The sequence below is a fragment of the Dromaius novaehollandiae genome, chromosome 2, assembly GCF_036370855.1.
Source record: "Dromaius novaehollandiae isolate bDroNov1 chromosome 2, bDroNov1.hap1, whole genome shotgun sequence".
In the NCBI taxonomy this organism is placed as follows: Eukaryota; Metazoa; Chordata; class Aves; order Casuariiformes; family Dromaiidae; genus Dromaius; species Dromaius novaehollandiae.
The window spans coordinates 32,203,149-32,231,031 of NC_088099.1; the positions used below are offsets into that span (position 1 = coordinate 32,203,149).

The 27,883-nt window shown below is 39.0% G+C and overlaps 1 protein-coding gene across 4 annotated transcripts; it reads left to right on the forward strand.

The window, feature by feature from the left end:
* Positions 1-292: 292 nt before the first annotated feature.
* Positions 293-27,883, forward strand: NGLY1 (N-glycanase 1). Of its 4 annotated transcripts, none has more exons than XM_026101155.2 (12): positions 293-525; positions 4,081-4,195; positions 6,351-6,593; positions 10,693-10,852; positions 14,127-14,346; positions 15,136-15,257; positions 15,666-15,811; positions 15,987-16,097; positions 20,708-20,899; positions 22,170-22,358; positions 25,732-25,909; positions 26,452-27,883. In XM_026101155.2, exons 1-12 carry the CDS (start codon positions 398-400, stop codon positions 26,625-26,627), a joined length of 1,980 nt encoding a protein of 659 aa, XP_025956940.2. In that variant the 5' UTR covers positions 293-397; the 3' UTR covers positions 26,628-27,883. The 4 variants fall into 4 exon arrangements, with proteins under 4 accessions (XP_025956940.2, XP_064362230.1, XP_025956941.2 ...); XM_064506160.1 differs by having other exon boundaries at positions 26,476-27,883; XM_026101156.2 differs by having other exon boundaries at positions 294-525; positions 20,708-20,872.

The window sequence follows — 27,883 nt, forward strand, 5'->3', positions numbered from 1 at the left end:
AGCAATTCAGCAACCGTGAAACACGGAATATCGCAGCCTGGACAGGGCCAAACTTCCCCACCTTCCCCAGTGCCCGTGCAGGACCCCGGGGTACAGGGTCGCCGGAGGTCGCAGCGCGCCAGCCGGGCACCCCCGCGCCGAAGGGGAGGCACCAGCACAGGGCTGCGGCTCGGCCACGGGCCTCTCACGCGGCGGCTCGGGGAAGGCAAACGCGCAGGCACAGCGGGCACAAAGCGCCACCTCGCCTCGGCGCCTTTAAGGCCTCCCCCTTCCACCCGCAGAGCAGGTGCTAAGGGCATTGGCCTCGCCGCTCGTACTGCGCGTGCGCTTTACGCCTCGCTCCCGGCGGCCTGCTAGGCGCTCGGGGCCCTGCCTGGCGCGGCTGGTGCGTGGCGCGATGGCGGCTGCCGTGGGCCTTTCTTCCTCGCCGGCTTCCCCCGCCGTGAGCGAGCTGTGCCAGAACGCCCGGGAGATCTTCCTGGAGGCCTCGCGGCTGCTGCTCACCTACGCGGACAACATCCTCCGGTGAGCGGGGCCGGGCACGGCGGCTGGGCGCCCGCAGCGGCTCGCGGCGGGGCGGTAGCAACCGCCCCCACTCCCCTGGCGCGCGGTCCGCCAACGGCTGCGCCGAGGGCGTTGGCCGCCCCTCCCGCTCGGCAGAGCTGCCGCTTGCAGCCCCCGCGGCGCTCGTGTCTTCGCCCGCCCCTCACGGAGCGCGGGTGGTGGCTCGAAAACGCCTGAGCGAGGTGCTGAGGAGAACGGCTGCGAGTGCCCCTCGGCAGCGGGGTCGGCGGGGGTCCCGCCGTGCGGCGAAGCCCCGGCTCCTGGCTGTGAGTTGCAGCCTCGGCGGAGCGGCGCGGCGCGGTGAGGTACCCACCGATACGGGGCGGCGGGGCGGGAGTTGGGCGTTACAGCACGTCTCCCTCGAGCCTGCGGGACTCGCAGGTGCTCTGTAGCGTTGCCAGTCAAGCCTTCTGGCTTGTGTATATTTAAGAAAATAGAGTCAACCTGTGAATTTATTAATTCTTGTTGTGTTACAAATAAAGATTTAGAAGTGGTTTACTTTAAATAATTACTATGTAGTAACTTATTTATGGGGTTATAGACAGAGCCATTTCAAAGATGAGACTATACCTGCCATTCATTAGATGTGATTCACTTTTGTTACCTAATATCAGAGTTCAAGGACATCCTATTTCTTTAGTCAATACTTACACAAGAAAAAGTATCTTATTTTTAAGTGTATATTGTTTTTCTTATTTTTGTTGTTAATTAGTTGATTCTAAGGGCTTGTTTGGTGTCATACATATAAGCGTGCATTAGCCCTGATTCTGCAAGCATTCGAGCACCTAAATACAAATGTGTATACAAATATGACTTAAATAGTCGCACTGAAGACATAACTTGATTCTTCAGTTACCTTCCTCTTATTCTCTGACTCACTAAGACCAGTACTGAGAATTAATTCTGTTTGTATTTTTGCAAGATGTGATCTCTAGGGAATGGGCATACTAATATGTATGGTTGACCTTGATACTGTTTTCAGGCAGCTCAAGCTGTATGAGTTGCCTCTCTATGTCTGTATCTGGTGAGTCAGCCATATGCAAAAACTGAGCTGGGTGAAGTAGAGGCATAGAGAACAATGGGTCCTGCGCTGGCTGTTTTTAAACAAAGAGATAAGAGAAGAAAAACATTCAGAAAAGTTGAAAGAGGAAAGGGGAACTTTGAAATCTTCAGGAAGCCAAGAGATGGACATAAGTTTTACCCATGTACCAGAAAGTTTAACATCATTTCTGTAGTGGGCCTAAGACCATCCATCATCAGGCTGAGGGAGGAGTTTAATTAGTGCTATAAGGCGGTCTTGAAGTTGACTTTAACTGTCACTGCAGGTTAGGCCCTACTCACTAAAACTGCAAAATATGTATTCACGTACTTAAGTTGTAAACTAAAATTTGGAACCAACTTTTAACTCATGCCCTTCAGTGTTTAATGTCAAAACTTAAGTTTTAGGTATATTTCATCTTCTGTCTTGTCAGGAAAACTGTTCAATCCAGTGTCCTTAACAGGGTTCAACTCTAGGTTTCCACTTCATCCAAAAGATAAAAAATTATTTTTTATAAGATGATTTTATTAATATTCAAGCTGTGTGCCTCCTCCAAGGGACCCCTAAATGGAAAATTCCCTGAGTATTAATACCCCTATGGGTTAAGTTTTTTTGTCCATTTTCCTATTTGTTGTACCAATGATTGCTCCACAAATAGTAGCTTTTTCGCTCCTGGTTGGTTTCCGGAGTTATGGTACTTGCTGATCATTGTTGATGCTGTTTTTGCTGTTTTGTTACTTTCTTATCTCCTTGTTCTCTCCTTGTTGGAACTGGCTCAAACAAGTTTGGGAAAAGTGCAGCCATGTGTGGCCTTAGGCTTCAGTAAATTTATCTGCTAGTGCTAAGCAAATGCTATTATATCCAACAGGCCCTCCTTTTGTGTTTTTGTGGGCATCCCTGCCCTCTTAAAATTGTTCCTGTTCAAGCATTCTCTGGTATCCTTGTATAGAACACAGTAACGTATTTTGTAAGCCATCACGTACACAGGTAGTAAACACAACATGCCAATAACAGAATGATTGTTACTGGTAAGACTATCTTAATAAGGGAACCTTATAGGCTGCTCAGTCATGAGGAGAGTCCCCGACTGATGAACAGATTACTTGTCCACTCACCCTCTAGGGTATGATCTTGTGTTACTTGGTAGATTAGGGTTTGAGCTACCTCTTTAGGTGCAACCATGTTCTGGGGCTTGAGTGGATTTTAGTTTTAATTTTAGCATAATCTCAGGTTCTGTTATGGATAATTTGGAGTGGGCCATCCCAATAGTAAGTAAGCCTATTAGCAGCTTAATTATTTTAATAATTTGAATAGAGTGATTAGTTAGCCAATAATGCACATATTCTAGCCTCTGTAGCCCAGGGTTGATGTACTGAGCAGGAACAACACCAGTTAATATGTCCTGCTGCAGCTGGCCTAGTTGCACTCCCCCAACTTCAACCTTGAGAATTATTTATCTGCTGGCCTCAGTAATACTGGTTACACCAATGAGGGTCACAGGGACCACAACTATTACATGTCACCCAGAGCCACCCATGTTAGTGAAATCTTAATCCTTCCCCCCTTAGAGCAGCATTTGGGAGGAGGGCACTACTGTAAGGGGATGAAGACATCAATGAGGGCAATGTCTTTTGTTTACGCGCTGAGATGGTTGGCTCAGCCAAGCAACCAGTGACTCACGTGTCCACATGGCCCTGGAAAGGAAACAAGTGCAGCGCGTACTGGGAATTCCCTCAGATTTTTGGGAACTGGAATGGCTTTATCTTCCAGGGTAGAGGTCCTGCTCTCCTGGGAAGGTGGTAATTTCTTGACATGGGAATGATGGATCCAGTGATCCTTCCCCGTGACCTTTACAGCAAAATAAGAGGTTAATAATACCAATATGGGGTCCCTCTCATTTTGGTTCAAGTTTGTTTTTTCTGCTGTGTACCTTAATCATAACCTCATCACTTGGTTGAGTATTATGTACCTTGATTTCTGTAGGTACTGCCTGAGCCCATTGGGCTTGGTTGGTTCCGTGCATTTCAGAAACAAAGTTAACACATATTTGGCTGACTGCTCATCCCCATCCAAGAGGCTGGTCTTTGCTGAGATATAAGTCCCAAGTACAACTAACTGTCATCCAAACAGAACTTTGCTGCATACAACATTGCTGGCTATCTCAGGGTAGTTCTAATTTTCCGCAAAACTAAATTTAGAGCTGTTGGCCACTTAAGATTGGTTTGTGTACATACTTGTGCTAATTTAGCCTGAATGGTTCTATTCATCCTTTCTACCTGCCCCAAGGACTGAGGGAAGGTGATAGTGTATGTGATTCTCTATGGATTCCTATCATTTGGTACAGCTCAGCCTGCATGGTATAAATGAAAGTAAACTTTTTTCTGGCTTTTATGAATTACTAATGCTGCATAGTAGTTAACAAACTTTTTAGTGTTTACTTAATATGCAAACATAATTAAAATTTTTAACTTATTCAGATATCCTTATGAAGAAAAATACAGATTAATTCGGATTGGAAATCCAGCATTTTCTACTAGGCTGTTGCCTGTCAGAGGAGCAGTTGAATGTTTATTTGAAATGGGGTTTCAAGAGGTGAGTATAAGCTAGTTATTTCTGATGTCTTCATTAGTTTTACCCACTAAAATTTAAAACTGAACTTTCTTCATTTTTTCTCACTTGCAAGGCACTAGATTTTTGGCCAGTTGTTTTCAATTTTCCTTCAGTCTTTGTTTGCAAATATCTACAGTTGACCAACAGCAAAGTTGAGTGAGGCTACTTCAGAAATCATTCTGGTGCAGCTAAAGCTAACTGATCTGTGATGAGATTGTTCTTGTGTGTGTGGTGTATTTGTGCATTGGGGGGGGGGGTGTTTGTTTTATTTTTTGGTCACCTGCTAATTCGCTTCATGGTCAGGTATCCATGTATCCATCCTGGCACAAAGGAAGTGGTGGGAACCCCCTGTTTTAGTAGCAGTTGGCTATTAGGTGGACATTCCATTAAATTAAACGGAACCCTCAGGCTGTAGTTCCTGTATTGTAAACTTGTGTATGGAAACTGTCCTTTAAAGAAATGATCCTGCCCTTATGCTGCCTGTGATTGCTTGTTCCCACCACCAGTAGGGCTTATGTGGCCCTGTAGTAAGTTAGATAAGGGAACTGATCTGATTGAAAAACATTGCTTTTGTTGTTTGGGGGGATTAATTTTTATCCAATTCACAATGCGGCTGCACAGGTACTAGTGCTGTCATGACAGAAGTGGAGGGCAACAGCCTGTTTTGGGAGGGCAGGGCTTTTGTACCCAATTAAAATTGTTATGAAACTATATTCCAAAATAGCTTTGAGTGAATCTTCTTTTGGTTGCAGTCAGAAAGATGGATTTCAAAGACTACCTTGCCTGCTAAAATGGTCCATGTCTTGGTAGTACTTGGGAATTGCCAAAGCATCTTGCGGTAGAAGCAGCCTCTGTAGTTACAGGAGCTGAGGTGAAAAATGAACTCTTGCTTTAATGGTGCAAAGCTCTTGCTCTGCTCTTGCTTTAACTTGTCTATTTCATGTCACGCTTCTGTGTGAGTGCATTCATTCTGTTCCTCAGGCCCAACTGTTGTGAAGCATCTGCCTTCTGTTCTGGTGAAGTTAACTAGTGTAGTTGCCCCGATTTTACAACAAGTAAATGTGTGCTGAAAGAAACAGTGACTGCAAAGTGGTCTGTGGGGTGGCTGGATTTATTCCCATGCGGAGGTTCAGGAGGTGACTTTTAATGACGTGCCTTAGTCAAGAGGTAGTCTATGTAGGTGATGAAGCACTCGAGCAGCAATAATATGGGTCATTTTAAATGCAGTGTTAACTGCTGATCTGACTTCTCGCAGATCATTGAGAGTATACTGGCTTATTCCTGTGGGTATCATGCCAGCTGAGATTAGAGCTAACAAACTTCTCTTCAACAGCATGATCTAAAAGTGTTGCTGCTTTTGTCTCTGCTTTTTAAGCTGACTTTTTCAAATAGAAAATAAGGATTCTTCTGCTGGGTTGATGCGTTCCATTTAGTCTTGTGGTTATTAAAAGTACTGAAGTAATACATAAACAAATTATTCCATTTAATAAATAGAAGTGTTGAAGCATTAGAAACTCTTAAAGTATGAATCTTTCAGTATATTCATGTTCTTAGTAACATTTTTCATCATGTTAAGTGCACAGTCACTTTGCTTCTGTCAGGATTACTTGTGATTGCAGCATAATAGATCATGTTGTAATGGAAAAATAGGAATCCAGAAAACAAACTGGGTACAAGTACAAATAAGGATAACATTTCCCATCTGAAGACTCATAAAACCTAAAGGATATCAACATAGAAAAGAATTGGAAGGAGATGCAGTTCTAGGGACTACCTCTCCCAACATTAGCTAACCCTCCTGTATTGCCTAATCTGGTGTACTACTGCTGTACTATGTACATTGAGCATGTGCTGTTCATTTGTTGCTCTTTCTTTCTCTGCCAAGCCATAACTATGGTGTCCATATGTGGCTCTGCAAAATAAGTTTTTAACAAAGGCATGTTATTACAAGTGTTCTTTCCCCAAACTGACTGTGGTTTCTTGATCTAGTAGCTGTGACAGACCTAATCTGGAGGCTGAATCCTGCTAGGCCTGGGCATGCTAGCTTCCAGTAAATGATATAGCTGATACAATAGATAAAAATCACTCAGTATCTTAGACTTGCTTTAATTGCTGAATTAACTTTTCTAAATTTCAGGGAGAAACTCATCTGGTTTTCCCTAAGGAAGCATCAATTGATCAGTTACGTAAAATCAGAGATTTAATTGCTGGGGAGAGAAGTAGCAGACTGAATGAGTCAAATGATATCAACAGATCAGGATCTTCTGAAACTGTAGCCAGCACTCAAGCAGTTGCACGTCAGGCTTCAAGACCTGCTGACTCTCTTCTTGCCCCTGCCCATCAGCAACTAGAAACATCACCTGCACGATCTCTTGAAATGGTAATTATAACTTTAAAACTTTTGTAGGAGCACTAGTCTTGAATATAAACATTGAAGAACAGTCAAGCATTGGAACAGGTTACTTGGAGAGATTGTACAGTCTCCAGACTCAGAAGTTTTCAAGACCCAACTAGAGAAAGGCCTGAGCAACTTGATCTGACCTCATAGCTAACCCCAATTTGAGCAGGAGGTTAGACTAGAGGAAAGTGGGGTTTTTTTTCCCCCTGCATTGACTTCTGAAGTTTTTGAATGTTTTGTTCAGTCTTCGTCCAACTGAAACATCAAATGTGCCATAAATACAATATTAGCAAGAGATTTTTGTTGTCTGAGATTCAAGGCAATTTGAACTTCTAGAAGTCAATTAAGTGGGAAATGCTGCCCTTAAGGGAATCTTCAGAGGAGATTAGTATTTATCAGGCAGCTGTCATTGCAGTCTTTGAAGGTTTAGGCAAGCTTTTGTTTCAAAGACACCTCCACATCATGAAATGGAGTATGACACAGAGAACCAGCTAGTGGTTTTTACAGGTTCAACATGCCTGCACAGCTGCCTGCTGTAAGTCAGGGCACGGCTTGATTGTTCATGAAGAGCTTCATGAAGATGTATATCTACAATCAGAAGTTCCAAGAGTCATTGTGTCCAGACTGTGTTTGTATCCTGTGGCTTTACTTCTGATTCTGAAAAAGTGTGGAATAAGTCGGTTCAGGTTTGTCTTGTTGACAGATCTAACATTTGCTTGTTGGGGAATTTCCTCAGCAAAACTGATCTCTCAGCATTCATGCCTGGTGTGCTGGGCTTTGATCTTGCTGTCACAATGAGGAAAAAACAGTGTAACAGTTCAGTAGCAAAATTTTGGTTTTAATGTAGCTGTGACTGGCCAAGTTAATTTCTAGAAAGCTAAAACTAAGGCTGTGAACTACTCTTGGAATCTGTCTGGGAGCCAACAAAAGAACCAGAGATAAGCCTAATGTGTTTGATTCTTGAAGTCTCAGTTCGTGCATCGTGCACTGTATGTGTAGCCTATGAAGGCTCTCTTAATTTGTGTGCAGCTACTGTGAGAGTAATTTAGCCAAGCAGGGACAAGTGTATAGTTACTTTGGCTGTGTCATTGTCCAAGATGTTGAGGTAAAGTCTGCTGTGAAGACAGAGAGGCAGAGGTCATCTTTCATCTGATATTACCTGGCCTGATGGGGAAAAGCTCTAACACTTTATGCTACTTTGAAAAATGGAGTTATGCCTTTCGATAGGAGGTTGAAGCATGCTTAGGTTTAACTCTCTAAAGAGTCTTCTCCCTTTCAGCCATTGTCACACTGGTCTTACATAAGTTGGTGCAAGATGAATTCTTCTAAAAGCTCATTTTTGTAGATCTTCCAGCAGAGTCTGTGCCTTTTTAAATTGATGTTATCAGCTTATTGTTGGATGCTGAACCATGAATGAATATTTCTTCCTTGTACCTACCTAGGATCAGTGAAAGAAAAATGGTATAACATAGATTCAAGTGACCTCTTTTGGAGCAAGAGAGCTCGGTGCCCCATCACCACCCATGGTTTACAGGCAGGTTGCCTGTAAAATAGACCGAGTTTGTTTGCTTTTGGTTGGTTTGTTGGTTTTTACTGTTGTGGCAGCTTCTGCCAGGCTGATTAGAAGTGATTATGAAACCTCTAGGGTGGCTGCTGTAATAGCGGTTAATATTGAAACCTTTAAAAGTTGTGCTGGTCTTGGAGTGAGAAAAATGTTGCATTGCATAATTCAAGCTGATGCTTGCTGTATTCTGAAGTTAACCCTTTTCACTTGTAGTTATTTTGCCTTGTCTCTTGCTAGCAATCAGGGCTGTGGATCCATTTCTCTGCAACTAGTATTTTTCCAGGCTTCTGACATACAACATGGGTGGTAGGACTAAACTTATTACAGTTGGAGACAGCTAATGCAAAGGTGGCACTCTTAGAACTCTGTTTTGGTTGATCTCTGGGGAATTGTTCTGCTAGCTCTCTGAACTATCGATGTTTGGGCTGTTTAGTCTGGGTTGATAAGAAGGAAGTCTGTAATATATACTGTGGCTGTGACTCGGCCATTTTGCTTGCACAGGATTAGATGTTTTCAATTCTAGGCTTTTTTGGGTGGGGCGTATCTTATTTTTTTCCCTCTAATGAATATTCTGAAGAGATATGGCTGTATTATTTTTGTATGCACTGCTATCAAATGTCAGAGAAATTTGGACAGTTCTTGTAGTGCAAGCATTTTTATTTCATGCCTGTGTGTTACCCCTGTGACTCATGGAAGTCTTGGTAAGTGTGAGGAAAAGTGGATTGCTCGAGCCAGCATAGGAATATTCCTAATCAGCACAGCACTGTTCTAGGGAACAAGCCCATCATTATCATCTTGCCTGTCTTCGTCTCTTTGTTTTTGTAAGGAATTCTTAAGACCTTTTGGGAAAGGAAAGCTCTGCCTAGTCATTACTCTGGTGGATGTATTCTGATCATTTGACAATATGGTGATTAGAGGATGGGAGAAGTATCCAAACTTAGATTTACAGTGGTGGGGTTCACTATACATCTAGATATGTGCCTAGACTGCCTTGGAATATAGCGGCTTCCATTAAACCGCAGAATTGAGCACTGCTGTAATGCTGATATTGTTTGCCTGTGGGAAAGTTTGAGTTGTCAAAGAATCTGGGGGATTCTGCACGATATCTCTGAACAGTCTTCCAGGAAGTTGACAGAATTTGAAGATCTGTAAACCATTGGCAGCCTCCGACTTCCTCCTCTCTTGTGCTGAGCTGATCATGATCATGTCTTTAGATGTTCTAGATATATTTGTCTGTTATGTATAATAGAATATAATGCATGCAAGAATCCTAACTGTTAACTTGTTTGGCAAAATTATGCCATACTCAGCTGCTAAGAGCCTGTTGCAATCTAATTTAAAGTTGTCTGGTGGGATTGGAGATACCTGTTGCCCAAATCCTGCTCTATTTTCTCTTCTGCAAACTTGCATTGAAGTGAATCTGAGCACAGTTGTGTTTATGATGATAAACCAGTTACCTACAGCTGATGAGCTCCAGAAAGAGTGAAACCAGTTCTGACCTGTTTCAGCAGTTATGAAAAGTAAGGACTGGTCCTGTAGTACTGTCCAGCAGCAAAATAATTAATCCCAATTTAAACACTGCTTTGAAAGAAGCATCTTCTGGAGGGTTCTCTCATGTGCATATTATGTTACATTTGCTGCTAGCCTCTTGGGAGGATAGGGCATCTGTGATGAAGGAAAGATGGTAATTAACAAGACTAAAGACTGAAACATGATCTAGCAGTAGAGGAAAAGATGATTTGGCAGCACCACGTGCTTCTCCAAACAATATGCCTGACTCATTTTAAAATCCTATTTCACTTTCCTTCTTATCCCCCCTTTAAATGTGAGTAAATAGTTTGGCTGTTGCTCCACTATTAGAGGCTTAAGCTTATTTCAGTAAATGTGGGTGTAACTTTTTCAGTGCAACATATAGTTGGTGCTGAGTGCCTAAAAACTGACTGAAAAAGCTAAGTTCTTATCTCTGATCTCTAGTGAAATATGCTGTTGATAAATGGACACAGGACTGTATATTCAAATTAGTTTTGGAGCTGATCTTTGAAAGAAGGAAATAGAAATAGACAAGCCATGCTCACAAATAAGTGAGTTCTGGGATAGTAATAGAGTTCTGGGAACTAGGGCATGAGGTGCAACAGTGTCCGGAAAGGAAAATGAATGACAGGGTTTTTTTGTAGATATCAGGTAAAAGGTGTCATTTAAAAAAGAAAAAAGTAAAAACTGTTGTCATCAGAGGTGTCTGTTAAAACATTTTCATTTCTCACTGGATCAGTTCACTTTTCAGTCAAGACACCATTCAGAGTGCTCAAAGATGGCAGGCAGTATTTGCAGTTAAAGTGGTGGTGGTGGTGGTTGCTGCTTTGGTTGATATCTTTACAAATACAGATTTCTCCTGTAAAGAATTTTATAATGTAACTGAGTGTGGGATTATGACAGACTCAAACCAAGGTAGGAGAGCTTGGTTCTCCTGTTCAAGGTGAGAGTTCAAAAATCATCTTGTGACTGAAAATCCTTTTGCAGGCTGCAAATATCTTGAAAAAACTTCAAACAAACTTTGAACATCTTGTATTGGTGTATGAGAATCCTTCTCTTCAGCAGAAAGCACTAGCTTCAATTCCCCTCCAAGAATTGAAAGGGAAGGCTCAGAAAAAGCTAGCACAAGCTACAGTACTGGATAAAGGTAATGGTATCAAGTTACAATTTGTATGAAACTAAAAATACTCTGTCAAACTTTTAAGTGTGATGCATGTGACTACTGTGCTTTAGGGGTGTGAATTAAGCCATATGCCTGCAGGTTCCAAATGCTGGCTCTAAATTTGAATTGCCTTCTACCTTGTCTGTCTCTTGTGTTTACTCATTTTCAAATTTTCTACTTTTCTCCCTTTGCTTTGCTCCCTTTGCGAGTAACTTGTGTTACTTACATTTCATTCTTGTCCATCCATTTTTTGCTGCTTTCATATACAAATTTTGAACTCCTGATTTCTAAAGCAGCTGCAAACAATGCTAGGGAAACAAATAGGGTAAATATTTACAGTTATTTCACTCTAAATAGGAAGAGCATAACAAAAAGGAGATGGAGAGGAGCTTTTTTTCTTATATAGCTACTGTTCTGAAATTGTCACAGTGCAGTTTCTCATTTTTAGAATGATGTTATTGCAGAGATTTTGCTAGTGACTTTTCCAGGGCACAAGCTGGTATCCAGAATCACCATTCTTGCAAATGTTTATATGAATAGATCTGCTCACAGGAGGGTCCTCTTGGAGCCTAAGGTGATGCATAGGCATAAATGTCATCTGTGGCTTCTTTTGAACGTACTAAGTCTTTGTGAGTTGAAAATAGAAATGTCTTTAAATTAAACTCTCACAGATTTAGGTGTTCGGTTCACCAATATAGTGAAATTTTATGTGTACAAGATAAATGTCTTCAAAACTGGGCTTTCAAGGCTGTGTTTAAGCACAAAAATCCTTTTCATTGTGAATCTTTAGAGTGTTTTTTGGTTGATTGAAGCAATTCTGCTAACTTGACTTGTATATTAGAGGGTGCTGTTGATTGCAAATCAAAAATAAGCTCTTCTTGTCAGTTTTATGAATGACTTTGTAATATACAGCCACAAACTAATGGGTAATGTTTTGGCATAAATGGGGATTTTAAGAATGAATTTTTGAATATTTTTCCTCTTTTTGTGAAGCTCTATTTAGAAGTAGGAATTTGGATAAGCAAGTACAAAGCATTATCATTCAGCAGTCTAGGACTATGAAATAGGGAAAAGAGACTTAGGAGTAATAAATGAGAAATACTTAAACGGCCTTAAAAACAAACAAACAAACAAACAAACAAAAAAACCTCTTTTCCAATTCTGCTGTGTATGTTAAAGGGGAAGGAAGGAGGAGGATGGTGGTTCCAGGTGCTGCTGTTTCCCAAGCAGTCAAGCTAATCTATTCAAAATGGCTTCCAGATCTTAATTTAGATATAAATAAAAGGAAGGATGGAAGGGCCAACTGCCCTATCTTAGGCTGTGGCAACTTAAAAGCATTTTAAAAAGCCTTACGGAAACATTCATTTGAGAATGGACTGTGTATGATATGTATGCCTAATTGGCCCTTTCAGCTTCTTTGTGCATCTGTACTCCTCTAAGACTGTTAACTGCAGCAATAACTGCTTGGTGCTAGGTGACGCTTACTGGTTTTTAGGTAGGCCCCTAACAGGTGTCATAGGCTTTTTGTCTCATAAAGACCATGCTAATATAATTGTGGTCATTTGAATGAAAGTACAGGTTTTTGACTGTTTCCCTTGACCACCTTCCATTAAAAAATAAGATTGTCCAGTTGAAAATAACTGCATGTTACCACCACCAATTTCCTGTTCAGACAGATCACTTCTGTCATGCTTTCTATGCTGTTTTTGTGAAGGATCTATTATGAAATGAACCAGGAGAAGAATATTCATGTAACAGCAATTATACTTTCATAGATGGATTCTATTATATGCTGTTATCCAGTAGAAAGAAAAAATTGTCTTCTAGCAGAAAGTTTGAAGTAAAATACACAATTGTATCCACTGTATAAGCAATAATTGCTGTCTAAATGCTTCAGCACAAGTGCATTTTTCATGTATAATACATTACCACAGAAATTTTACTACAATTAAAAGTCAGTCTGAAGTCTCAGGTTTTCTTGCTTTGATTAAGAGATGATAACATCTCGTTCTCTTTGTGTTCTTGGTGGTGCATTTAACAGAGTTAGTAGCCCAAAGAGCCTTCTGTACCAGACAAGACTACTTCAACTCCAGAGGAAGATTTGAATTGAGCTAACATATTTTCATCATCTAGGGTTTGTTTTTTTTTTTTTTTTTGCCATCCTGAAAGAGGAACTATCATGCAATTTCAGTGCAACTTCCTTTAACAGGGTTTTATAAATTCTTCTTATATCTTCATATTCCTTAGTCAGGCCCGTCCACAAATGTGGTTACAAGCAAACTATAGTATGTAAAATAACCAGTTGTGAATATTTGATTACAGTATGGTCTAAATGATGGAACTGATGGGAAGACTTAGTTTAATGTTTATGAATCTGAGGAGAAGGATCTCTCAGGGCATTCCAGCAGAATATACATTTAAATTAAAAACTGAGGAATTAGAACATAGAGGGGATGGATCTCTTTGTTTGGAAGGCTGGATTTTATAATTTGTTAATTAGGTAAAGAGGGATTACTTTCAGATGGTAGAATAGCAACAGTATGTGAGAAGATTCAAACAGCTGCCCTGAACTCAGGAAAATGGAATGGAAGAGCCTGGTGTTCAAGGATGGGGGAATTGGCTAGACAGTAAGAAAATAAGATATCCTATGTCTAGCTCGGGTAAGCTGAATTCAAAGAGGCTGTTTGCTGACGTTATAAACAAATTTAACTTTGTTCATAAAGCTTAATTACTGAAAAAAATGTACTGTGCATACCCTTTGTCTATAGAAAGTTTGTTCACACTACACCTGGTTGGCTAGACTGCTGCTAGTGTCTGGTGGGGTGGGTGTGTTTTAACATCCTTTAAGATTATGAAGTCAAAGCAATTGTTATTCTTAGCTTAATAGGTAAGAATAGAAAAATGACTAACATGCTATCTCTTCCATAGTCCTGAAAGAATATAAAGCGCATGAGGATCTTCACCAGGCTTCTCTGTGCATCTAAATTGTTTTTCTGAGCAATCCCTCATCTTTGTTCTAGCTGCGGTGTTCTGGAGTGGAGTCTTTGTTCTTTGAAAATACAGTTTGCCATTATCCAGTCTTTAAAATTCAGATTCTTTGGTGTCTTTTGTGCTTTTAGGCAACATATGAAACCTTATTGTATATCAGAAGTCTCATTTTATACTTAGAATGGCCCTCATGCAGTGATTTCTGTAGGTACTAAAAAGTTCAACTAGATTGTCATTATGCCATTTGACTTCAGTGTGTTTAACTTTGCAGGTGCACATGTGAATGAAGAGGACTTCTTGCTGTTGGAGCTTTTGAACTGGTTTAAGAATGACTTTTTTCATTGGGTAAATAATCTTCCTTGCAGCAGATGTGGTGGGCAGACAGAGCCTAAAGATAACCTGTCACCTACTGATGATGATATAAGGTGGAATGTCAGTCGAGTGGAAAATCATTACTGCAACCAGTGCCAGTTCTGTAATAGATTCCCAAGGTGAGCACATGAAGATCTGCTTTGTTTTCCTTCTCTTTCAAGAGACAGCTTTGCATTTGTGTGTTCTGTGAACAAGTGAGAGAAGTTGTTGGATGAAAGACTAGAGAGGTCATCTTAAGTAATGTGATAGTGATTAATGGTTCATCAACCACCTTATAAGGTTCAGAAGTTCTTAAAAACAAAATACTGCTTTCATTTAAGTGGCTTTGTTCTGAATGCTTGTCTGTTTTTTTTTTTTTTTTTTTTTGACTGTTAATTTGATAAAGTACAGCTTCTAAATAAAACAAAATACCTTAATATTGGCATCATACATAGGTAGCTTTTTTTACTTTAAGGAAAATTAATTTACTTTGAGAAACTACAGTGTGTAACATACGTTTTCCTGCTGACTCTGTAGCAACAAAATGCATACCAATTCATGGATCATGCTAAGTACTGTAAGAACCAGATTACAAAAAGTCTTTTTTTAAGCTGAGATTTAAGTCAGTTTTCAAAATTGAAAAATTGGATTAATTTCAGTGCTGCCATAAACTGGTGACAGGCATATGAGAAGTCAAAGTAGCATTCTGCTCACATGTGTTTTGTGCAGTGTAACAATCATTCTCACTGTCTTCTGTGGACTGAAATCTGTTCAGATCATCGCAAGGAACATCATGATGTAAAGATTTTTTTTTGAAAAGCAAAATATATATTCCCTGTTAAGGTAAGCTAATTTGTACAAAGTATATGTAATGAATGACATTATTCTGTTCTTCTGTTCTTTCCCTCCTGTCCCCCCCCCTCCCCCAGGTATAATAATCCAGAGAAACTTCTGGAAACCAGACGTGGACGTTGTGGCGAGTGGGCTAACTGTTTTACACTGTGTTGCAGAGCTGTAGGGTTTGAAGCTAGATATGTCTGGGACATTACAGGTATCAGTTATTCTAGAACATCTTAATACTCATACAAACATATGCAAGTGAGGCTATATATTTTATGGTTCTAAGGTTATAATAGCCAGCAGACAGCATCTAAGGTTTTGTGGTTTGTCTAATGAAAGAAATAAATTCAGTTTCCACTCTTGCTTGATGAGATGAAATATGCAAGTAAGGTTAGATGGCTGATTTCAGAATGATGCAATACTTAGTTGAGTCTAAGGGAACACGATCCTAAGATCGGCGCGTTCTCTTTCCATAACTCCTCTGAATGTAGATGAACAGAAAATGTTCTTTCATATGTTCCTTCATCTAATAAATCAGGAAAAGTTACAGTATTTTGGGCTGTTAAAGAGAATCTATCCCTATATAATTCCTTGTTTCCTCTTTGACTTCATTTTATAGATCATGTGTGGACTGAGGTATATTCTGCATCTCAGAAAAGATGGCTTCACTGTGATCCCTGTGAAAATGTCTGTGATAAACCTCTTCTCTATGAAACTGGGTGGGGAAAGAAGCTCTCCTACATAATTGCTTTCTCCAAAGATGAGGTAGGAGTAATTACGTTAGTACAAACAAATTTGCCCTGAAGCATGAGTGTGAAATAGTCTATGTAAATTTTTTTTTCCTCAAATAATTCTGGAAATTTGATTAGCTAGCCTCTTTAAAGAAAGTAATACGTATAGGATTTTTTGATTGCTTTATTTTCTTCAACTTGTGCTTGAGGTTGTTGATGTCACCTGGAGATACAGCTGTAAGCATGAAGAGGTACTCTCTCGAAGGACAGTGGTCAGTGAAGCTATGCTACGAGAAACAATTAACGCACTTAATAGAACGGTATGTAGCTTTTCTTAAACAGATTTGTTTAAGTGAAAAATAGGTATTTTTCCAGTACGTGAAGTCTTTGAACAAGGGAATGTGTTTTGTAACCTGATGGAAATGTCCGTGGGCTATGGAATGTAAAAATATTGCTAACTGTACAGGTCTCATTTTACATGAATAATAATAAATAAAGGATCAGTCACAGTGCTGAACTTCTGTGAAATAAGATAGCGGTATGCAAGAAGATTAACATACTGTCTCTTACACAACCAGTTGTATCTTCTAATTTTACTACTTCTCTTTTTAGACATAATGACTTTGTAGTATTCTTAATGGCTCTTGTGCATTAACAGACATGGGGTAAACTACAGGTGCTTTGTAATTGTGCGAACTCCTTGAAGGCAGCTAAGCATTGCCCACATCAAGAATGCTATAAATTGAAAACAGTAACATATGTAGGTGTAGGAAATGCAGGACTAACTTGTCTTCTGTGACTTTTTACAAGCTGTAGAAAGTGAGGGGTGATGATTCACAGGCTGCTTTGAGCACTCTCAAGAAGTGCTGATACTGTCAGTAGAGCTTTGGCTCGGACCCACATATCCTGTTCACGCCTGATGTCCCCAAAACAACATGAGCCTGTTTCACCTGTATGTCATAGTCTACCAGAGGCACAGAACCTGAGTGCACTCTGTAGCTCTCTGCTCACAGAAGCTTTTTCTAATCCCGTATTTCAGGCAGGTGAACTTTTTTCCTTGAATGTACTAAAATCCCATAAAACTTTGAACCGTTTGTCTGGTTCCATTTTGTCTTCACTTCTTTCCAGGGCTAAGATTTCTGCTCTTCTATGTATTTCTATGCATAGAAACTTCTAGTTCCTATGACAGTATGCAGCTAATGGGTTAATAAATAGACTATGCCTCTTTAGAGGCTTGCTGGCTTACAGAGACTAGGTAGGCACATGCTGAAAGGAGGGGGCAGAGCTGAGCTAGAGTTGTGATCTCAACCCCTGACCCCAAACCTTCTTTTATCAGTAATAAGTTGAAGAGCTGCACAGAAGAGAGTGGCGCACTGGGAAAGTTGATTACAGAGTAGCAAACTAAAAGGAGGCAAAGGATCAGAAATTCTAGTTGAGCAGTGCAGGCACTTTATGCAGAGTTGCAGGTCCTACTGGTCTACAAAACTGATCTGAGGGAGCTTTCTTCGGGTCCGCTGGAGTTGGCAGCCTCCAATACTGAACTCTTCTCCTCATCCAGCCTGCCCTAGGAAGAGAGCCTTGGAGATGGCTGCTATTTCACAGCAACGTGAGCAATGTGTGTATATGGGTTGTGAGGGGTGGGGGCGCTCTTTTGGAAAGTTATGGTGATATTGGTGGAATCAGGAAGGTAAATGCACCTGACCTAGGGGCTGGTCTGCCTACCCCCCCTCTCATCCACACCCACACCCACACCCCTTGATGATGTCACCATAGAGTGATGCCCTGTTTCACTTAGAAGTCTAGAGAACTCCAGTGAAAATGTGTATTACCATCTCTTCAAACTCTGAGCTGGCAGCAATGAATGGTGCTGTGTATTTGTCTCTCGATCTATTTCTTACTTTTCCCCACCTCTCTTTAGAGCACTGTGCAACTCGTGAGCTGACATGAGCACCTCTTGAACAGAAAGAACAGACATTCTGGTCAAGTTTTAAAACAAAATTTCATTAAAGAAATGAGTACAGGGAAGAAAGATAGGTGTGCGCTTCCCAAACACCCTTGTATTTCTTATTTCTTCTTTTCTCTGTGTGTGGAAAAGCCTACCCCTTTCTTCTCTCTTGCATACTTTTATCTCCCACCAGTGAATGGAAAACCTGGTATTTGTGATTTCACAGTATTATTAAAGCTGTCTTACAGATCTAATAAAACACCTTTTTCGGTCTTTTTAAAGAACAAATTTTGTTTTCTTATGTTGTTTCAGAGGAACAAATTTCTGCAGACTGAGTGGTACTTACGTCCCCTTCCTCCTTGTGCACATGCTTTCTTTTGCCCAATTGCAGTTCAGGATACATTTGGCAGGGTCAATTTATTTGACCTATGTAGGTAGCTGCTCTTGCTTTTTCTTTTGCCTGATAGAGTTGGAATTGGGTTTCAGGGACTTACAGACAATTTACCATCAGCTTGCTCACAGTGTAGTTTCTTTCTTACTGTCCTACTGCTAGTCCAAGGACATTTCCTCAAGTTCATACTGAGATGATACTGCCATAGGAATTGGAGACCCTTTAAGAAGCTGCTGTTGAAGAATATCCATATGGTATTCAGGAGCTTCTGCCAGCTGGTCTTTGGGTTGCTGATCACAGCCCTCTGAGCACAGAGGGCTCCAGTCTACTATGTGTTGCTTGTAATCAAGATACCTCTCTAAAAGAAAGATTGGGGGAGGGGGGGAGGGTGAAGAACTTTCTGCTGCTTTCATTAGATCGTGGGGCAGGGGAACATTTTTCATCTGTGATCTGCTCCAGCCCCCCTTTTATGGTAGTAATTATGAATGATTAAATAATAAAGAGGTTTGCAACAGTAAGGTCAGCTCTTAATTCCAACCTGAATGACTAGTTTTCCTCTTATCTCATGGTTATTGATAAGAGGTGAACCAGTATGCATGTTAATGTAATGGTTTGATAATTGATTCCTACACTTAAATTATCTGTTGCTTCTACAGCAGTAGAAGACAAGTCCGTTTAAACAAAGGTATCAGTCTCCCAGAAGCATGGAGTCCTTCAGGAGATGTGAACAGCATAAGCAATGTGTGATGGAGAACTGATTTTAAAGCTGCAGTTCACAATCATTCTTCCCCTTCCCCCTCTCCCCTGAAGAAAGGTGGGGCCTGAGCAAATGTGTACAGGGGCAATACCTTATTTTAAGAAAAAGCAAAAGCAGGAAGTTTGAGCCATGACAGCTGAAGATGGAGTTCTTGGAATTCATTTGAGTACATGAATGCTATTGACACCATCCTTTGTAGGAACTTAAGTCATGGTTTTTTCCAGCACGTACAGTGTTGATCTCTGCAGTGTGTGAGCATTATGCATGTCTTGCATGCCGCTAGCGTTTATGTGCAAGAACTTACTCTGGGGAATGACAAGAATTAGCACACTTGTACTCTTTGCAGTTGAAGAATTCACTACCTTCTTGTATCACATGTAAAAGAGACGTATCTTTAGTATCCTTTTTGTGTAGAAGCACTGTTCTTTTGACCACTTTTTTATATGCATTTATGACAGCTGCAGAGCAAGGGCAATGAGTTCTCAGTATGGCATCACAAATCTCAGTGGTGGTAACCCCTTACACTGAGCTTTCCTCCTTCAAAGTGGTCAGGAAGAAAATTTAGAGTGGAATTCCTAACTTAGGGTAAGCAATATCAAACTTCCTCTGAGCTGGGTTGAGATCTGTAATACTAAATAAAAAAATACTAATAAAAATATTGATACCCAAGTGCCTGGCAGTGGCCTGGTGTTTCATGAGGAAGTTCTGGAGTTGCTGCTGGTTATCCATCATTGCCAACAGAACTATATTTCCACCGTCTTGTGTTACAGCTTGGCAGCTGGGATTTGTTCAGCTGGAGCTATTTTTCATAATTTCCCCATATCTACTTTCCTTTATCCTGTTCTATATTGTTGTCTGGAACAGGTATTTGAAAGGCCTCTGTTTTCTGGTCCCTAATAGAAAAAATTTCTGGGCTCAGGACTGCTGTTGAGATAATTGGGATACCTGTTGGCCTGATGTATCCCATCCTAATGAGCTGAGTGTGCATGCCTTGGGCAAACACCAAAGTGGAGAAAAAAGAGGAGATGTCATCATACATGTACCCAACCCTGAACTTAACTTTCCATTCCTGAGTAGATGTGTCCACAGTTAAGGTTAAAAGCTTCACGTACCAGCTCTGTATATATTTGACATGAAGATCATAGAGACAAAAATCCACCCATTAATGAATTTTTTGAAGTCATTTATCAAAAAAGACCCCTACCTCTAGTCATATGGCCAAAAAAAGTGTGCTATATAATTTTCTTTTCTACTGAGGTTCATGTGATTTATCATGAAGTGTAGGTGATGTGATTTTACTCAGTTTTGTGACATCTGCGAAATCAAATGTTGTAGTTTATTTATGACAGAATCAGTCACTGTGAATTAACTCTTCAGGAATCCAAACAGAAACTTTGGACTTAATCACCAAACCAAGACTGTTGCCAACCAAATCATTTCACCTTAGAGAAGAAAATTTTGACCCAATAATTATGCTTGCTTTCTCTTTCCCCCAGACAATCTCAGGAACAGCTAAGGTACAGAATACACGTGAATAATTATAAAATATGCTATGGAAGTGTTTTCTCATCCAAGCAAATATGTTATAAGTATAGTACAAACCTTACTCTGAAAGAAATCCACACAGTGCGTGAAAGTTCACAAAGGGAGCATTTACCACAGTTGAGTAAACATGCAGTTATGGTATAAGATGAATGTTTTTAACTGTCAATTAAATGTTTTAATGTTAGTTTGTTTTTTTTAATTTTTTTGCCCATTGGTGTCGCTCTAGAGCATAACTACAGATAAAACTTCTCTGAATGTTTTTTGTTTGTTTGTTTCTTAAATATATTTTCAGAGACAACAATTTGTGTCAGAAAACAGAAGAAGAGCGCTCCTGGAAAGGACAATTGTGGAGCTTGTTGAGTTCATTTCTCCTAAAACCCCTAAACCTGGTGAATTTGGTGGAAGGACATCAGGTTCAACAGCTTGGCGAGTAGCCAGAGGTGAAATTGGCTCTGAGGTATTTCAACTGGCAGCCATGTTAGAGGTAGCTAATTAGAGGTTCCCACTGCAAAGGAATAGTGGCTCATAAGTCAGTGGTGGGTGGTTTACCGATTCAGTTTAAGCAGTAAAGCTTCCAGAAACATAAGGTGGAAGATTGAAATTAATTCAGTAGAGGTTCACAAGAAATTTTTGAGGATTCACAGCGGTGCATGTTTGCATACAAAACATGTTTGGGAACCACTGATCTAAAGTGTGTGATCTGCACTTACAAGTTAATGAATTTTTTTTTTTTTTTTTTTTTCTTCCCCTCTTAGCTAGGTACAGTGTAACAGAACTAGAAACTTTTAAGATAGTTGGATGCTTTGGGGAAAACTTCTAATAACATATGTCTGTATTGTCAATTACTGTTGGTTAAAGTATAGAAGCAGTTTTCAGCCAGCTGTTTTGCTAATAAAACAATGTAGGAGCAATTGGAATCATGTAAATCCTTTTCCTAAATATTAAATTAATTGATTTTCATATCAAAGTTACTGCGTATTTCAGAAAGCCAGGTTTATTTTTAATTCTTTTATGCTACAATACAGTTTCCCAAAATCTCAGCCATATTTAGCTTGAGCCAGCATGCAAAGGTGTAACTTACCCCACCAGTTTGTGCATCAATTTTGACATGATCCTGTCATGTAGAATAACTGACAATCCCAAGTAGGACTGGTTAGGTGAAATTAGTAGGTTTGACAGCACTGTTTAAGTTTGAGAAACTAAGAGTTTATTTCAACTCTCCATAGTTTAGAAGATTTAATTTCTGTTTTTCTGAATCTCCTAACAACAATGACAAATCTTTAAAAATATGTATAATACTATGGAATTATGGAGTTTGTACTTCGCCTTTTTTGAAGCTGTTCTGTAAATTGTCGTATACAAGCACTTATACGTGAAAGTCACAGAATTGTATTTGATATTCAAAATAACCATTTGCTTGTTGTTTGTACAAGAAATATACTCAACATGTGAATTTTCTATTCCTAGCATGTTAGTCTCTTTCCTTAAATTTGCTAATTCTATGTTATTTTGTTAATAATTTACTTATAAAATGTAATTATGTCTGTTTCTTTCTGGAAAAGATTCAGGTCTATTGTAGAAAACTAGTTTAAAATTTTTGTTTTGCTTTTATCAGTGACATGTCTTAAAAATCAGGGTCTTTTCAGTTGGCGGCAAGACTGAATTGTGAACTCTTGGCATGCTGATTAAAAGTAACACAGTCTTATTGAAATGTATTAGGGAATTAAGATGCTTGTGTTTTTTGCCTTTTTCAGAAGAGAAAAGAAGTAATTTTTATTCCCTCTGAAAAAGAGAAGACATCTAAACTGTTCCACCTGACCTACAATGTAGTAGAAGATAGTTATACACGGATTTCCAATAATAATGAAAAAATAACTGGCTGGGAAGCAGGTGTTTGGAAGGCAGAGTCTATCTGGAGGAAGGTTGAAACAGATTGGAAAATGGTAAGGGTAACAATTCCTAAAAGCCTAAAATCTACCATAAAAGTATAACAACTCCAATAAAGTAGAAAATCCTTGCCCATATGTGGTATCAAAACTTCTCTCAGTGCTTATAAAATTTAGTTTAAGTGAGCAATTGTTACTCTTAAGCTTCAGATAAGATTGCCAGTTGATCCAAGAAATTGGAAATAAAGTTACTTTGCCTTTCAGCAAGGAATGACTAAATTTTCTGCAGATAGCTAAAATCCCTGCTGGAGCACCAAATTTAAAAATCTGGCTTCCTTCTTATGCTTTTGGACAAACACACAAAACTGTTTTATTAAAAAGAAATACATATTTGCACAGAAGTTTAAAAGGGTTTTTCAGCCTTGGAGAATAGCTTTATGGTGTATCATATCTCTTTGATGCACAGCCAAGGGAAGAAATTTTCATCCTCAACATTATAGTTCCATCTGCAAGAAGGCAAAAAGCTGTCAGTTATCCAGATTATTGGATACCCTGCCCAGACTCCTTTCCATCTGTCAGGACAGTGAGCAGCAGAAGAATCATATGCTCCAAGTCGAAGAAGAGGAGAATTGATGCCTGTAAGATGGGAAAGGGTCATTTACTAGCAAACAGCTTTCTCAGCAATAGCCACTGACTCCGAGACTAAGCATTCCTGGCGGGGACTACAGCATACTACTGCTTCATTCCCCTGTCATCTCACTAGCCTGAAAAGTCTCTGGCCAAACATTCTATTAGCTTAAGCAACGGTGTGCTTTCTGTTAATGAAAAATAAAGCTAACTATGTAATTCTTTTCTAATGTTTTCTGTGCTGGGCCTATAAATAATTAACTTGCAAGACATTATGGGGGAATAGCTTTTAGAGGCTATTCTACCATAAAAAGAAGGAAGAAAGGAAGAAACTTGAGAATGAAATAAAAATACAGCAGAGTAGGCTAATGGGCAAAGAGAAGTAAGAAAAAATCAGAATAAGGGACAGCCATTCCCTAGGTTCTGCTAAAACTGTGACAGCACATCATAACTTCAAGCTTCCAATGATCAATCATCCTTGCTTTTGCAAGAAACATATTGTCATTGCAGTGAAATCTGCTGTTCTGCTTGGCTCTGCTAATCAGATAAAACAGGGAGGCCTTGAAGCTGCTTTGTTCAACAGCACTTCAATTTTTCTGGATAAAGGATAAGAGAATGGCCTTGAAAAATTAGGAGCTACATATCCAGGTATATCTCAGACTTGTGGTTAAGACATGTTAGTTCTACAGGAATAGCATCTTTTAGAATGCATGTATATGATTTTAAAAGGAAGTTTTGTGGGGGAGGTTTTTTTGTATTTTGGGAGGCGGCAGAGGGAGAGGTTGTTTGGGGTTTGGGTTTTCTTTCTTTTTTTAAGATGACTAGTGGATCTGGAAGGTGCAGGTTTGGGTTTTGATTCAGCAGCTATCCAAGGACCCTTCCAGCCAAAGGAGCCCTCATAAAAATATTTTATGTATCATTTAGTATGTGATGAATGGAAAGGAAATTACCTGTAAAAGCCACAATAACAGGTAACTGTAGGTGTTAGCCCAGGAGTAACAGAAAAGAAGTATCCGTTGTGTCTTCTGTCTTTGTAACGTCGTTGAACAAAATGTTTCAGATAGCATGCATCTGCTCATCTTCTTAGCCAACCTGATAGTTGTAATCTCCATTGTATTTATGTATTTCATTGCTATAATTAAATGTCTCCCACCTTTATGGTATAAGACCCAAACAGCTACAAAACACAAATTTAATGGGACTGACTACCCAGAAAAACATCATTCAGGCTAAAACAATCACACCACAATAGGTGAGACAAGAACTTGTAGATCTAAAATCCATGGATTTTTAAAAGCTTGTTGTCCAGAAGAGTTCCTCCCATGGAAGTGAATTCGAATGAGGGTTTGGAGTTTTTTTTTATTATTATTTATTTACTGGATTCAGACTTTTTTCCAGCAATACTAGCAAAAGATTAGCCACATGTAACACGTAGAGGAGAATCAAAGAGATACAAAAGGAAACTTGTTTTTCTGATTAAATGCTTGGATAATGTAATGAAAGATGAGCTGGGCCAGTGTGTTAGTTTTTATCCCTAAAAGCCTATGTTTAACGCATCTCAACCAAATACTAATAAATACTGTGTTCTTAGCTTCATTACAGAAATACGGCAATTCAGTAGATTCAGATCAAAGGAAATCTCTTGCTAGAACTAGCTGAGATACTTTAAAAAATTGTGTGGAGATTAGCAGTTTCATGAACCTCAGAATTATACTCACATGAAAGCAGATTAAATTGTTACATTTCCCCAGGTATTGCTTAGTGTAAAATCCCTCACCTTTGTTTTTTTTCCACCTTTCTTTAATACAAGAATTAACGTTTTTATTCGTGGTGAATAACAATACTAAAATTCTGTTCTATAGTCTGTGGATGACATTTTCCATATTAGGGTGGGATCTTTAGTAAAACATATTACTATTTTATTATCATCTTACCAGAGTTGTTCTGTCCAGGTTAAAAACGAAAGAGCTATCGAAGTCCATTTAGTATGACATTAATCAGAAGCTTGGAAATGACAGCAGAATTTTGATAACAGTTTTCTTAACTAAGGATTCCAGAAGGATCATGGCAGTTTTGACACTTCAAGCTGTAATGCCCGTTATTTTGGTTTGCTGATAAGGGATGCTAGACTTAAAAGTACCATCAAAGCTTATTATAAAAATGTATGAGGGATCATAGTAACTCTTTAATGAATATTAACTTATGTGCTTGACTATGCAGCCAACTGAAGTTTAGAACAGCATCAGTACTCTGTTAAATTATGCAAATCTCTGACAGCTTAAATAATGTTATTACAGGAGTTATATATGTCAAGCATGTACTACGATATGGTTTAACCAAGGCATGCCAAGTCCTAGGAAAAGTGATGTGCAACCAGCTACCACATCTGAAGAATCCAAAATACCTGGTGGCCTGATTCATCTGTGCTGCTGCTGAAAAACTGTGTAACCAAAATGAAAAGCAGTGTGTGGCCCTGTGGATTTATATAAAAAACAACTCTGCCTATTTAAAATAATAAATTTAGTTATTTTTGTGGCTCAAACTTTACAGAACATGTTGAAATACTCTGCAGTGTTCCCTAGTGAAGGGATGTGATTCATGTACATCTACCCAACTACAGAATAGACTTAAGGATTCAGCAGGATATTGTATACAAAATTGTACTATATACAGTTTTGCTGTTTCAGGGGGTTTATGAAAATAAAAGTGTATTATCTTAAGATTTGATATCCTTGTTACGCTGATTAATTAGATGTGAGTTGATTGTCGCCCTTTTGAGTTACTATGTCTTTTTTCCACTTAGGTTTATTTAGCCCGAAAAGAGGGGTCATCCTCTGCTTCTATCAGCTGGAAGTTTGAGTGTAAGTCAGTTGGTCTAAAAATAGATGACATGTCAATTAGGACAAGCAGTCAGACATTTCAAAGTGGAAGAATAAAGTGGAGAGTGTACTCCCCCACAGCAGAAATTGCTCTGTTAGGAGGTAAGTATGGAATTTAAAAAAATGAGTCATGCCATGTAGTGTAAGTGCAACTGCAAATAGAATAGCTTATCCAGAGAGTCTGATGTGTAAATACTAAAATAATAAAGGCAAATGCATTTTGACTTTTCCTACAAAATCTTTCTTACCAAGTTCAAGAGAATATTGTGCATTTTATCAAAATTGCTCCAAAAACCTGTTCCAAAACCCACTTTTATTAATATATACAGGTACACCTGCCACAGAGCATAGTTAGCAAGAACACAGACTGGATAGATGATGTTTATGTTTTTTACCAGGAAGGATAGATGTTTGTATGTGCGATGGCTTCAGTCTTGTCTGGGTCCTCTGAGCATTAGCACTACACAAATAGTATTTAAAATTTGCAGCTGATTCTTTTTGTACCACTGAGTGATAGATGAATTTGAATGGTTGTAATGCAAACCCATAAATGTTCATTACAAGTTACCCCTAAACATGCATTCTAGCATTAGATGCTTTCTGGAGCAGAAGTTTACTTGTTCGTTTATTTTTTCCTCCAATAGATAAAAGTCTTTGCTCCTATTCAGATTTTTCTGGTGCAACGGAAGTTACATTGGAAGCAAGCCTAAATGGAGGGGATGGTGAAGCTGCATGGCAACACACCCAGCTGTTTAGAGAGAACTTAACAGGATATGGCGAAAATTGCTTGGAGATAATTATAAAACTCGCTGACCTCTGAGAACCAAAACAGAAGAGATGTTCTTTGGATTCCTTGAATACATTATGCCATGCATACAACACAAAGATTTGGATGGCAGTTCCCATTGATCCTGATGGCAGCTTATTTCCTGTTTCACACGTTCCGTGTAACCAACTTCAAAACTGCACGTGTATTGAATAGGTAAACATCACAATGAAAACCTTCTTCACTTTAAAAACAAACATCAAAATTAAGGAACTGAAAGATAAAACTAATACCCCTTTTTTTATCTACAGTGAAGAGGAAACAGTTTTCGGAAAGCAAAACATGATCATAAGAGCATAGGAGAAATTTTGATTTGGAGTTTGGGGACTGGTTTGTTGTTTTTTATAATCTGCTGTGCTGGAGTTCCATTTTTTGGTAGATCACAACAGATGCATTGTGATGATTTTAAAACATTTAAAAAGACTAATAGAAGACTTCCTTAGACGTTTTAAAAGAGATGATTTTATGTAATAAGCAGAAAAACAGACATTAAGATAAATATTTAAGCAATCTTAAAATGATCTTGTTACATATCCAAGTGTTAAACTTAGGTTTAATACATAGATGTGTTTTGAAGTATGATGGTGCAGGAAAATAAGTTAATTTTGAAAGAAGTGTTCATTATGTATCTAAAATTTTGTCATGGCTGCAATATGAAGTAGAGATTTCAAACTGGATAAGAACATCACATTTTTTCTGTGAAAAATAGATTATTCATTTTACATATTTTTGTATGATATAAATTCAAATTTGTCCAACTTTTAAATGAAACAGTTTACTGAGCATGTAGATTGAAATCACTTTTAAGCTATTGTGTGAAGCTGCATTGAATACTATTCCCAAATATGTTGTAAAAGTATATACAATTTATCTTTTCTTTATTACAGTGTTTAAACATCTTTGCATTGAATATAACAAAAACTACCACCCAGCGCATCAATTTTTGACTCCAGGTCAGGTGTTGCAGTGTTGTGATTATAGTAATCACCTATGGAATGCCCAGATTAGATAGTCTTTACGAGAGAATTCGAGGAAAGCTATGGTTCAATTGTAGAAGAAATTTTATATTATAGGACTATAATACAAAGTTTGTACTATAGCGTTATTTTAAAATAAGTGAAAATTGAGGATATTCTTAAGGTTAGTGTATTTAAAGCTTTTTTTTTGACCCTTCCAAATACTGTATTGATTTGAAATGACTGTTGAAAATAATTTCCATTGAAATAAATGTTTGCTCACCTTTCAACCAA

Excerpts from the sequence above, each read along its gene's own strand:
- NGLY1 (XM_026101155.2), top strand. The coding sequence starts at position 398 with ATGGCGGCTGCCGTGGGCCTTTCTTCCTCGCCGGCTTCCCCCGCCGTG. Across the intron at positions 15,258-15,665 it reads ATATGTCTGGGACATTACAG|ATCATGTGTGGACTGAGGTA; the intron begins GTATCAGTTATT and ends TTCATTTTATAG. Across the intron at positions 16,098-20,707 it reads TTAACGCACTTAATAGAACG|AGACAACAATTTGTGTCAGA; the intron begins GTATGTAGCTTT and ends ATATATTTTCAG.